The 12,636-nt window shown below is 45.6% G+C and overlaps 1 protein-coding gene across 4 annotated transcripts in view; it reads left to right on the top strand.

Moving 5' to 3' along the window:
• Positions 1–12,636, top strand: part of XRCC6 (X-ray repair complementing defective repair in Chinese hamster cells 6) — a 37,880-nt gene that overhangs the window by 19,468 nt on the left and 5,776 nt on the right. For all 4 annotated transcript variants that reach the window (XM_011978763.1, XM_011978766.1, XM_011978765.1 and 1 more), the window contains 4 exons: positions 2,712–2,880; positions 5,549–5,710; positions 9,093–9,222; positions 10,415–10,515. In XM_011978763.1, coding sequence (XP_011834153.1) covers positions 2,712–2,880; positions 5,549–5,710; positions 9,093–9,222; positions 10,415–10,515 — 562 coding nt within the window. The remainder of the gene's footprint in view (positions 1–2,711; positions 2,881–5,548; positions 5,711–9,092; positions 9,223–10,414; positions 10,516–12,636) is intronic.

Genomic DNA, 12,636 nt, shown 5'->3' with positions numbered 1-12,636 from the left:
CTTCCTCCCCTCCCCTCCCCTCCCCTCCCCTCCCCTTCCCTTTTCTGTTTCTCAAGTGAAGCAGTGGGAGTGGAAAAGGAACAAAGAAATCTGTAACTGGTTGTGATCAATTAGTTGTAAACACCACCACACTTGAATGAACCATGTGCATCTTTCTTGCTAACCTGTTAAAACACAAAGACTTAACTCTTTGGGACTGTGGCGTCTGGATCAGTGATATTTTGATAGCTAGAAAGTTAAACTGGGCCAGTGTCTGAAAGAGATACCAGTGAAAACCTCACCCCTTCATCACTCAGTACATGATGCTGTCAGTCTAACAGTCTTGCCTCAGGTACAATAGCATAAAATACTTTACAGTTAATTAGGGAGATGAGGAGTTAGGGAAAGTATGAAGTGTGACGTGAACTCGTTTTTTTAGGGAGATAATTTATTTTTGCTAGTGATATTTTTCCTGTGCCTTGGAATGGCATACATCTCCCTTTCTGCATCTGAAAGACGCAGGACGCAGAACCTTGTCTTTCCTCATCCTCTTACCTTTGCTCAGTCTATAGAGAGATTTAACATCGAAAGTTAAAATTGAATGAGTCATCCTTCCTTTATGCAAAATGTGGAAGAATCTGACATTTTACATAAGTTTAGGGCCTATAAGATGACTAAAATATTAGTTTTGATTCAACCCATGAGCACAAATTTCAAGCCAGAGAGTTTTGGCCTACTCTTTGAAGGAGAAAAAGACAAGAAATTTTCTCTTCCGTTTTGGAAGTAACTAATTTTTTTTTTTTTTTTTTTTGAGACGGAGTCTCGCTCTGCCGCCCGGGCTGGAGTGCAGTGGCAGGATCTCGGCTCACTGCAAGCTCCGCCTCCCGGGTTCACGCCATTCTCCTGCCTCAGCCTCCCGAGTAGCTGGGACTACAGGTGCCCGCCACCTCGCCCGGCTAGTTTTTTGTATTTTTTTTAGTAGAGACGGGGTTTCACCGTGTTAGCCAGGATGGTCTCGATCTCCTGACCTCGTGATCCGCCCGCCTCGGCCTCCCAAAGTGCTGGGATTACAGGCTTGAGCCACCACGCCCGGCCGGAAGTAACTAGTTTTTTATATTGATTTATTCATAGGCAGTAGATCTCTGGTCTCTGAGTTTTTCTTGATCCGGTATGTTTGAAAAAACCTTGAGAGTTCTTCTTTTGTTCGTAAAACCCAAATTTGAATCTGGTACTAAGCTGTTATTAATCACATATCCAGGATTGAATACAAACATCATTCGATGTGGTGGCTCATACACTTTGGGAGGCTGAAGCAGGAGGATCACTTGAACCCAGGAGTTTGAGATCAGCCTGGGCATCATAGCGAGACCCTGTCTCTACAAAAAAACTAAAAATTAGCCAGGCGTAGTGGTGCACAGCCTGGGGAAGAGTGTGCCAAAAAAAAAAAAAAAAAATTATTTATGTATGTATATATGTGTGTGTGTATATATACATCTCTCTCTCTCCAAACAATACAAATAATAATCTTTGCAGTGTGCCATCATGGTTCACTGTAGCCTCAACCTCTTGGGTTCAGTTGATCCTCCCACCTTAGCCACCTAGGTAGCTGGGACTACAGATTCATGCCACCACAGATGGCTAATTTTTTTATTTTTTATTTTTTTTGGAGAGACAGGATCTCACCATGTTACCCACGCTGGTCTTGAATTCCTGGGCTCAAATGATCCAGCCTCCTTGGCCTTGCAAAGTATTGGGATTACAGGCATGAGCCACTGTGCCCTGTCTTGGAAGTAGAACTTATATGTGTGTGTCTCTGCGTCCCCCATTGAGATCTAGTACAGTACCTGAGATAGGTCTTCTCATTTAATAAATAGATATGGTTTGGGCTGGGCATAGTGGCTCACACCTGTAATCCCAGCTATTCAGGAGGCTGAGGCAGGAGAATCACTTGAACCTGGGAGGCAGAGGTTGCATTGAGCTGAGATCACGCCACTGCATGCCAGTGACAGTGTGACAGAGACTGCATCTCAAATAATAATAATAATAATAAATAAATAGGTTTAGGTATGCTTTGTGTGTCAGGGATGGTGCTGGGAGGTCAGTTCATTTTTTTTTTTTCTTTTTTTGGGTTGGGGGAATAGAGTTGCTCTGGTACCCAGGCTACAGTACAGTGGTACCATCTTGGCATACTGCATCCTCAAACTCCTGGGCTCAAGTGATCCTCCAGCCTCGGCCTCCCAAGTAGCTGGAACCACAGGTGTGTACCACTGTGCCCAGCTAACTTTTAATTTTTTTATACAGATAGTTCTTGCCATGTTGCCCAGGCTGGTCTTGAACTCCTGGGCTCAAACAGTCTTGCCTCAGCCTTTCAAAGTGCTGGGATTACAGGCATGAGGCACTGCACTCAGCCTATTTTATTGTTTTTGCAAAGAGGAGCTCACTCTGTTGCACAGGTTGGAGTGCAGTGGCTATTCATAAACACAATCCCACTCTAAAACAGTTGAAACATCTACCTCTTAAGATTGTTACAGAAGATAAAGTAGTTGACATATAAAGTACCTACAGTCACTCAATAAATGTTAATTCCCTGTTGGAGAAGGAGGATATGCCAGGCGAGCCATCTTCCTGCTCCTTAGAAGAGAGCTGATTTTAACTTTGCTAGTGTCATCATCTTACAGTTATTTTGCATCTCCATGTAGCCTTCCCATGTGATCCTTGTTCTTCTCCTTCAGATCTATGGGAGTCGTCAGATTATACTGGAGAAAGAGGAGACAGAAGAGCTAAAACGATTTGATGATCCAGGTTTGATGCTCATGGGTTTCAAACCGTTGGTACTGCTGAAGAAACACCATTACCTGAGGCCCTCCCTGTTCGTGTACCCAGAGGAGTCGTTGGTGATTGGTAAGTAGCGTGGACCACGGATGAGTGACTCTAACACACAGTGCAGTTTATGGAGCAGTGCTTTGTAAATGGGCACTGCTTGGACACTGTACAGGAGATGTTAATAGAGTATGTTGAAAGTGTTTCAAGCTCTACCTGGTGCAGTGGTTCATGCCTGTAATCCTAGCACTTTGGGAGGCCAAGGCAGATGGATCACCTGAGGTCAGGATGAGCCTGGCCAACATGGTGAAACCTCGTTTCTACTAAAAATACAAAATTTAGCCAGACCTGGTGGCTTGCGCCTGTGATTCCAGCTACCTGGGAGGCTGAGGCACGAAAATCACTTGAATCTGAAAGACAGAGGTTGCAGTGAGCTGAGATCACACCACTGCATTCCAGCCTGGGCGATAGAGTGAGACTGTCTCAAAAAAAAAAAAACCAAAAGTGTTTCAAGCTCAAATTTTGGAAATGTGGGAATAAAGAAAGTTAAACAGATTTCTTTTTTTTTTTTTTTGGAGATGGAGTTTTACTCTTGTCACCCAGAGTAGAGTGCAGTTGTGCAATTTCGGCTCACTGCAACATCCGCCTCACGGATGAGGACTGTGGAATTCAGCTTTATAATTTTTTTTTAATTTACTTTTTATTTATTTGTTTATTTATTTTTGAGACAGAGTCTCACCCTGTCACCCAGGCTGGAGTGCAATGGCCCGATCTTGGCTCACTGCAACCTCCGCCCCCCTGGTTCAAATGATTCTTCTTCCTCAGCCTCTCTAGTAGCTGGGATTACAGGAACCCGCTACCACGTGTACCTAATTTTTGTATTTTTAGTAGAGATGGGGTTTCACCTTTTTGACCAGTCTGGTCTCAAACTCGACCTCGTGATTCACCCATCTCGGCCTCCCAAAGTGCTGAGATTATAGGTGTGAGCCACTGTGCCCGGCCTTATTTATATTTATATATATTTTTGTTGTTGTTGTTGCCCAGGCTGGAGTGAAGTGGTGCAGTCTTGGCTCACTGCAACCTCCGTCCCCTGGGTTCAAGCGACTCTCCTGCCTGAGCCTCCCAAGTAGCTGTTGTTATAGGTGCATGCCACCATGCCCGGCTTAAATTCTCTATTTTTAGTAGAGATGGGGTTTCACCATGTTGGCCAGGCTTGTCTCGAACTCCTGACCTTAGGCGATCCACCCGCCTTGGCCTCTCACAGTGCTGGGATTACAGGCGTGAGCCACCACATCCAGCCTGGAATTTAGCTTTTTAAAAACAGTTTCCCATGTAATTCTTTGAAACATCAGATAAGAGAGCAGAAAGCAAACAAAACCAAAATAAGCCCACAACTTTTTCTCTAGTGTTGGAAATTAAAGAGGATGTGAACCTTGTCGTTGTGTTTATTTGTGCAGTCTAGATCCTTTCTTCCTCTGTGCTACGGCTCATGAACACCCCAAATTTGACTTAATTGGTTTTCATTAGTAACTGGGGTCATGTCGTTAACCTAGTATCAGTAAAAGTGAATTGACATTAATAATTTACTTTTTTTTTTTTGAGACAGTCTCACTCTGTCACCCAGGCTGGAGTCCAGTGGCACCATCTTGGCTCACTGTAGCCTCAAGCTCCCAGGCTCAGGTGATTCTCCCACCTCAGCCTCTCGAGCAACTGAGACTACAGGCCCGCGCACCACCACGTCCAGCTAATCTTTTGTATTTTTAGTAGAGACAGGGTTTTGCTGTTTTGGACAAGCTGGTCTCGAACTCCTGGGCTCAAGCAATCCACCTGTCTTGGCCTCCCAGAGTGCTGGGACTGTAAACGTGAGCCACCTCACCTGGCCAATAATTCACTTTCTGTTTGTTTGTTTGTTTTAAAACAGTCTTGCTCTGTTGTCCAGGCTGGAGTGCAGTGGCGAGGTCTCGGCTCGCTGCAAGCTCCGCCTCCTGGGTTCAAGCGATTCTTCTGCCTCAGCCTCCCAAGTAGCTGGGACTACAGGCACGCACCACCATGCCCATCTAATTTTTGTATTTTTAGTAGAGACGGGGTTTCACCATATTGGCCAGGTTGGTCTCGAACTCCTGACCTCGTGATCCGCCTGCCTGTACCTCCCAAAGTGCTGGGATTACAGGCGTGAGCCACTATGCCTGGCCATAATTCCCTTTCTTAAGTGGAATGTTTGGGGCTTCTAAACCTCTTACTCCTTTTAAAAATTTTCCTTTCTGTGTCTCTGCTGCCCCCGTTTTCCCCTCAGCTGGGGGTCCTCCAACCCTTACCTGTTGAGATATTATAAGCCCTTTAAAGGCTTGGTGTGGTGGCTCATGCCTGTAATCCCAACACTTTGGGAGGCTGAGGCTGGAGGATCAGTTGAGCCCAGGAGTTGGAGACCAGTGAGGGTGACTTAGAGAGACCTTGTCTCTACAAAAACTCTTAAAACTAGCTGGGTGTGGTGGTGCATGACTGTAGTCCCAGTTATTCAGGAAGCAGAGGTGGGAAGATGGCTTGAGCTTGGGAGGTCAAGGCTGCAGTGAGTTGTGATTGCAGCACTGCACTCTATCCTGGGTGACAGAGCGAGACCCTGTCTCAAATAAATAAATAATAAAATTAAAATAAGCCCTTTAAAGAAAATGGAAGAGAAACTATAGGGCTAAAAGAGAAGAAAGGAGGAAACCGTTTTAGGAGGCTGGTCACTGGGCTTTTTGTTTTCTAGGGAGCTCAACCTTGTTCAGTGCTCTGCTCATCAAGTGTCTGGAGAAGGAGGTTGCAGCATTGTGCAGATACACACCCCGCAGGAACATCCCCCCTTATTTTGTGGCTTTGGTGCCACAGGACGAAGAGTTGGATGACCAGAAAATTCAGGTGACTCCTCCAGGTATGTGGCAGACATATTTCCAGGGCTTCTGAACCTTGTCCATACTTTGGAATCATCCATGGGCCGCTAATGCAGACCTACTGAATCATAGTCTCTGGGAATGGGGCTTAAAAATGTCTATTTTTTAGCTTTCTTGGGTGAATTTAATGCACAGACAGATGAGGCCACTAAATATAGTTATGGGGTGCACAGCATGCGCAGCCATACAAGGCTGATCTGCAGCTGGGATAGAGAAGTGTCTGCTTAGGGGTCTGTTTGCAGATTACTGACACAAGTTCTTGGTACCTCACTGCCGACGCCTTTCTTTCCAAAGCCATTGTTTGGCACCCTTGTAATGTCTGATGTTTGGTTTAGTTCCTGTACAAACCAACCGTGGGGTTTGCCAAGATAGTGAGGTAAAGCAGAAAGACCATGGATTTTAAAGTCAGATTTGACTTTATCTTGTGCTTATGTGTCTGGAAGCCTGCTTGCTTTTGTTTTGGGCCCATCTCTGCTGCTTGTTAGTTGGTCAACGTGGGCAAGTAATTTAACCTTTCTATTTAATATTTCTTAGCTACAAAGATGGGTGTTCTGGAGCACTTTTCCTTTGGGGTGGTTTTACATTTAAGATGCATTACTGTAGTTTTAACTTTGATCCTCAGCATGTTCAGGAGTGCTCAGTTACTAAGCTATTATCTCTCGGCTCCAAATTCACCATTTTATGCTCTGCACTGCTGAGGCTGAGATGATCCAGACCTAATTTCATCTTTCACGGCTGGCTCTCAGGCTGTGTCTATAGTGGGTGCTAGAGGGAGACCAAAGGGCAGAGGAGAGGTGAGGGACTTGCTTCTTCCTGTTTGCTCAGTGTGGTCAGCATTGTTTGCAAAGGCTTTCACTTGGTAGCAGCAGTTAGTTACAGAGCCTAGATTTTTTAGTCCTTCCAGAACCAGCCAGTAATTGAACTAAAATCAGCCTGATAACCCTTACCTGTTTCCTTTTATTTATCATGTGGTAGAGGGTAAGGAAAAAAGGGGCGAGGGTAAAGCTCAGAGGAGGCCCCCATGGAGCTGGGATTTAGCCCTCCAGGGAGGAGGCACTGTCCAGCTAGCTCTGGATGTATCAAAAAAGCTGGAGACTGGAACCAACTGCTGCCAGGTAAAGGGTCTCTGCTGGGGCAGTACAGACAGGAACAGTAAATACAGGAGGGCCACAACCACAGTTTTGCTTTCTGCAATTTCAGTTACCCATAGTCAACCATGGTCCAAAAATTTTAAATGGAAAATTCCAGAAAAAGTTTAAAAGCACAATCCCACCTGGGGCAGGAATCATCCGTTTGTTAAGCATCTTCCCACTGTAAATGCTACCCACCGGTTAGTCACTTAGTAGCTGTCTTGGTTATCAGATTGACTGTCAAGGTGTAATACGTATTACAGTGCTTGTGTTCAGGTCACCTTATTTAATAATGGTCCCAAAGCACAAGTGTGGTGCTGGCAATTTGGATATACTAAAGAGAAAGTCATAAAGTGCTTCTTTTAAATGAAAAGATGAGAGATCTTGACTTTAATGAAGAAAAAAATATCATATGCTGAGGTTGCTAAGATATACGGTAAGAAGGAGCCTTCTATCCACAAAATTGTTAAGAAGGAAAAAGAAATTTCATCTTAGTGGCCGGGCGTGGTGGCTCACGCCTATAATCCCAGCACTTTGGGAGGCCTAGCCAAGTGGATCACGAGGTCAGGAGATCGAGATCATCCTGGCTAACACGGTGAAACCCCATCTCTACTAAAAGTACAAAAAATTAGCCGGGTGTGGTGGCGTGAACCTGGGAGGCAGAGTTTGCAGTGAGCTGAGATTGTGCCACTGCACTCCAGCCTGGGTGACAGAGCGAGACTCTGTCTCAAAAAAAGCCTGGGTGTAGTAGCTCACGCCTGTAATCCCAGCACTTTGGGAGGCTGAAGCCGGTGGATCATGAGGTCAGGAGATTGAGACCATCCTGGCTAACACAGTGAAACCCTGTCTCTACTAAAAATACAAAAAATTAGCTGGGTATGGTGGGTGCCTGTAGTCCCAGCTACTCGGGAGGCTGAGGCAGGAGAATGGTATGAACCCGGGAGGTGGAGCTTGCAGTGAGCTGAGATCACGCCGCTGCACTCTAACCTGGGTGACAGAGCACGACTCTGTCTCAAAAAAAAAAAAAAGAAAAAAGAAATTCATCTTAGTTTTTTTCTTTCCTTTTTTTACATAAATTGAGACAGGGTCTCACTGTGTTACCCAGGCTGGTCTCGAACTCCTGAGCTGAAGTGATCGTCCTGCTTCAGCCTCCCAAAGTGCTGTGCTTACCGACGTGAGCCACTATGCCCGGCCCAAGCTGGTTTTGCTCTTGCACCTCAAACTGTAAAAGTTACTGCCACGGTACATGAGAAGTGCTTAGTTAAAATAGAAAAGGAGGCCAGGCACCGTGGCTAATGCCTATAATCCTAGCACTTTGGGAGGCTGAGGCAGATGGATCACTTGAGCCCAGGAGTTTGAGACCAGCCTGAACAACATGGTGAAACTCCTTCTCTGCAAAAAATACAAAAAGTTAGCCAGGTGTGGTGGTGGTCACCTGTAGTCCCGGCTACTTGATAGGCTACTTGAATCTGAGAGGTAGAGGCTACGGTAAGCTGTGATCACACCACTGCATTCCAGCCTGGGTGATAGCAAGACCCTGTCTCAAAAAAAAAAAAAAGATGAAGGCTGGGCGCGGTGGTTCACGCCTGTAATCGCAGCCCTTTGGGAGGCTGAGGTGGGCAGATCCCCTGAGATCAGGAGTTTGAGACCAGCCTGACCAACATGGCGAAACCCCGTCTCTACTAAAAGTACAAGAATTAGCCGGGTGTGGTGGTGCATACCTGTAATCCCAGCTATTCAGGAGGCTGAGGCAGGAGAACTGCTTGAACCTGGGAGGCGGAGGTTGCAGCGAGCCGAGATTGCGCCACTGCACTCCAGTCTGGGTGACAAGAGTGAAACTCCATCTCAAAAAAAGAAAAAAAGAAAAAAACGTTAAATATTAAATGTATGAATGTACAACATGGACAGAAACATGTTTTAATTGATGGCAGTCAGGTTTGGTGCTGCCCAAGGTTTCGAGTATTCTGCGGGGTTCTTCAAACATATTCCCCAGGGATAAAGGATCTACAGTATACAGGAAGGGGCACCCTTCCTCCCTTGCAGTCCTCTGGAAAATGCAGAGGGAGTCTGTTAGGCAGATAATAACAAAAACCAGCTGGTGAAGTTCGAGAAACAGGGCCTACAGGGCCCTGGCCCCAGCACCACAGGATATAGAAGGAGGAATTTGGAGCTGAGAAACAAGTGACTGCAACACTTGAAGTCAAATGAAAGAAAATTTATCTCCCTTCTTCAGGTTTCCAGCTGGTCTTTTTACCCTTTGCTGATGATAAAAGGAAGATGCCCTTTACTGAAAAAATCATGGCAACTCCAGAGCAGGTGGACAAGATGAAGGCTATCGTTGAGAAGCTTCGCTTCACATACAGGTGAGTCAATCTCAGACCTTCTGGAACTGCCTCTGGAGTTGAAAGTCTTATTAGAAATTTAGCTTGGGCATAGGCCAAGAGAATGACACTACTCTTCAGCAAACTGACAGATGACTACTTGTTATTAATAGTTTTTTGAAAGCCATATAGATAATGGAAGCTTTTATTATATTGGAGACTCTGGGATTTTGTGGTTGTTGTGTTGTGCTGTACTTAGCCAGATTAGTTGGTTGAACAAATTCAAAAAAATAGCGGGATTCTTAGTCGCCCTTCTCCTTGCTTGTTTGTGTTATTCCACGATGAGCAAAAGTAAATAAATCTAGTGTAAATTGTTACAGGCTTAAAAGAATGATTAAGTAATTCAAGTCATTCCCTCTCACATATATAATAGACCAACTCTCAAAGGCTGCATAATGGGACACTAAACATAATTTTTTTCACATACCATTTTTTAAAAAAATTTTATTTTAATTATTTTGAGATAGGGTCTCTGTCACCCAGGTTTGAGTGCAGTGGTGTTATCGTAGCTCACTGCAGCCTTGACCTTCCTGGGCTCAGGTGATTCTCCCACCTCAGACTCCAGAGTAGCTGGGACCATAGCCTTGCACCACCACGCCTGACTAATTTTTGTATTTTTTGTAGAGATGGGGTTTCACCATGTTGCCCAGCTGGTCCCAAACTCCTGTGCTCAAGCCATCCGCCTGCCTCAGCTTCTCAAAGTGCTGGATTACAGGCGTGAGCCAGGGTGCCCAGCCAGGTTTGCTTTTTAAGTTGACTTGAGACGAAGTCTGACTCTGCCATCCAGGCTGGGGTACAGTGGCATGATCATGGCTCACTGCAGCCTCGATCTCCTGGACTCAAGCAGTCTTCCTACCTAAGCCTTCTGAGTAGCTGGGACCACAGGCGTGCACCAACATGCCTGGCTGATTTTTAAACTTTTTGTAGAGACAGGGTCTCACCATGTTGCCCAAGCTGGTCTCGAACTGCTGGACTCAAACATTCCGCCTACCTTGGCCTACCAAAGTGCTGGGATTACAGGCATGAGCTACTGCACCTGACCTCAACTGTTTTACTTGGGGTGTTTTTCTCAGCTCACCCCGGACCTGTAGTATTTCAGGTGGTTTTATTTATTCTTATTTTTTCAGTGTTTAAATTGTCATGTTTCAATTGGGTTATATTATTGTTTTAACAGAAGTGACAGCTTTGAGAACCCCGTGCTGCAGCAGCACTTCAGGAACCTGGAGGCCTTGGCTTTGGATTTGATGGAGCCGGAACAAGCAGTGGACCTGACATGTAAGGAGGTTGAATTGAGTAGTTCTTTTCATGGGAGGCTTTCTTACTGGTTCCACTCTGAACCAGTAATTTAGGTGCATTTCCCAGTACTCTTTAAACACTTAACCTCATTGCCCAGACCCTCTCTTTTTGGGAGCTTTTCTAGACCAGCTTAAACAGCCAGGGACCAGATTTGGCTGGTTCTGTAGTGAGAGGAGGAGAGTGGCAGGCTCCTGAGACTGCCTCTGAACTAAGCCACTCTGTGACTACCTGCTAGTGAAAGTTAAAAAATAATGTAAGAGGCCCAGCACAGTGGCTCATGCCTGTAATCCCAGCAGTTTGGGAGGCTGAGGCAGGTGGATCACGAGGTCGAGAGATTGAGACCATCCTGGCCAACATGGTGAAACTCTATCTCTACTAAATAAAAAAAATTAGCTGGTTGTGGTGGTGTGGGCCTGTAGTCCCAGCTACTCAGGAGGCTCAGGCAGAGGGATCGGTTGAACCCAGGAGGCAGAGGTTGCAGTGAGCTGAGATCACACCACTGCACTCCAGCCTGGTGACAGAGCGAGACACCGTCTCAAAAAACAAAACAAACAAGCAAAAATAATAGGAAATGAGTGGTGGATTTGGGTTTAGAATCCAGTGACTCCCGGCCTACCTCTGCCTCCTGGGTTCAAGCTCTTCTCGTGCCTCAGTCTCCCGAGTAGTTGGCCCCCGCCCAGCTAATTTTTAGTAGAGATGGGATTTCGCCATGATGGCCCGACTGGTCTCAGAATGATCTCTTTTACATTAGACAAAATAGCCCCAGTGTTAAAAGCAGAAGAGTTATTGGACCATTGTTACTGTGGCACCTGCTTAGCTGTGTCTGGCGGAAGAGAAACGTTTTGAGCTAAACGGCCCATCTCCTCCTTTCAAGCCTTAGGCAAATTCGGAAGTCGGTGGCTTAGTGCCTAGAAAGGTAGTTTAGGACACAGGCTTTGGAGGTGACTGATGTCTATTTGAATCTCAGCTCTGCTACTTAATAAATTGAGTAGCTTTGGGGATATTACTTAATCCCTCTGAGACTTGGTTTCATTTTTGGTAAAATGTGGATAATGATACTGTTCTTACAAGGTGTTAACGAAATGTAGGCCCTGACACTCAGTAAGTGCTCAGAACACAACCATTCTCTTTAGTCCACAGCTATTCCATTCCCAGGATCTCAACTCCTTACGTTCTGGCATCCAGCCCTATAAGTTCATGGAAAGTCCTGTTTTCTCTCCCTACCTCTATTTTCAAAACAGTTAGCTTGGCTGCCCTAATTTTTTTTCTTTTTTTTTTTTTGAGACAGAGTCTTGCTGTGTTTCCCAGGCTGCAGGGCAGTGGTGTGATCTCGGCTCGCTGCAGCCTCCACCTCCTGGGTTCAAGCAATTCTCCTGCCTCAGCATCCTGAGTACCTGGGATTACAGGTGCTTGCCACCACACCCAGCTAATTTTTTTTTTTGAGATGGAGTATCGCCCTGTCGCCCAGGCTGGAGTACAGTGGCGCGATCTCCGCTCACTGTAAGCCCCGCCTCCTGGGTTCACACCGTTCTCCTGCCTCAGCTTCCCAAGTAGCTGGGACTACAGGCGCCCACCAACACGCTCGGCTAATTTTTTCGTATTTTTAGTAGAGACGGGGTTTCACCGTGTTAGCCTGGATGGTCTCTATCTCTTGACTTCGTGATCCGCCTGCCTCGGCCTCCCAAAGTGCTAGGATTACAGCATGAGCCACTGCGCCCAGCCTGCCCTTGTATTTCTTATAACCTAAATGACCCAGGTTTCTATCCTCAGCCCTCTCTTCTCTGCCTTCTTGTTTTCTTATCCACTCCCAGAACCTCAGTTGCCACGTCATGGCCATGACCCCCAGGCCTATGTCTCCAGCCCTGTCCTTTCTTCTAAACTCTTGGCTGGAACTTCCAGCTACCTGGTCAGTGTCTACTGTAGGACCTGGATATCCTTCTGCGCAAACATCTGAACCTTTGACTCTTTCCTCTTTTACATCCCTCAGTCTTTTCTAATCAAATGCCTGTATATTTCCCTCTAACACCAATATATGCTTCTTTTAAAATATTTATTTATTTATTTATTTATTTATTTTATTTAATTTTTTTTTTTTTTTTT

The sequence above is a fragment of the Mandrillus leucophaeus genome, unplaced genomic scaffold (assembly GCF_000951045.1).
Source record: "Mandrillus leucophaeus isolate KB7577 unplaced genomic scaffold, Mleu.le_1.0 Scaffold2, whole genome shotgun sequence".
Lineage (NCBI taxonomy): Eukaryota > Metazoa > Chordata > Mammalia > Primates > Cercopithecidae > Mandrillus > Mandrillus leucophaeus.
Note: the sequence above shows the minus strand (reverse complement) of the source record. Positions and strands in the feature narration are given on the sequence as shown.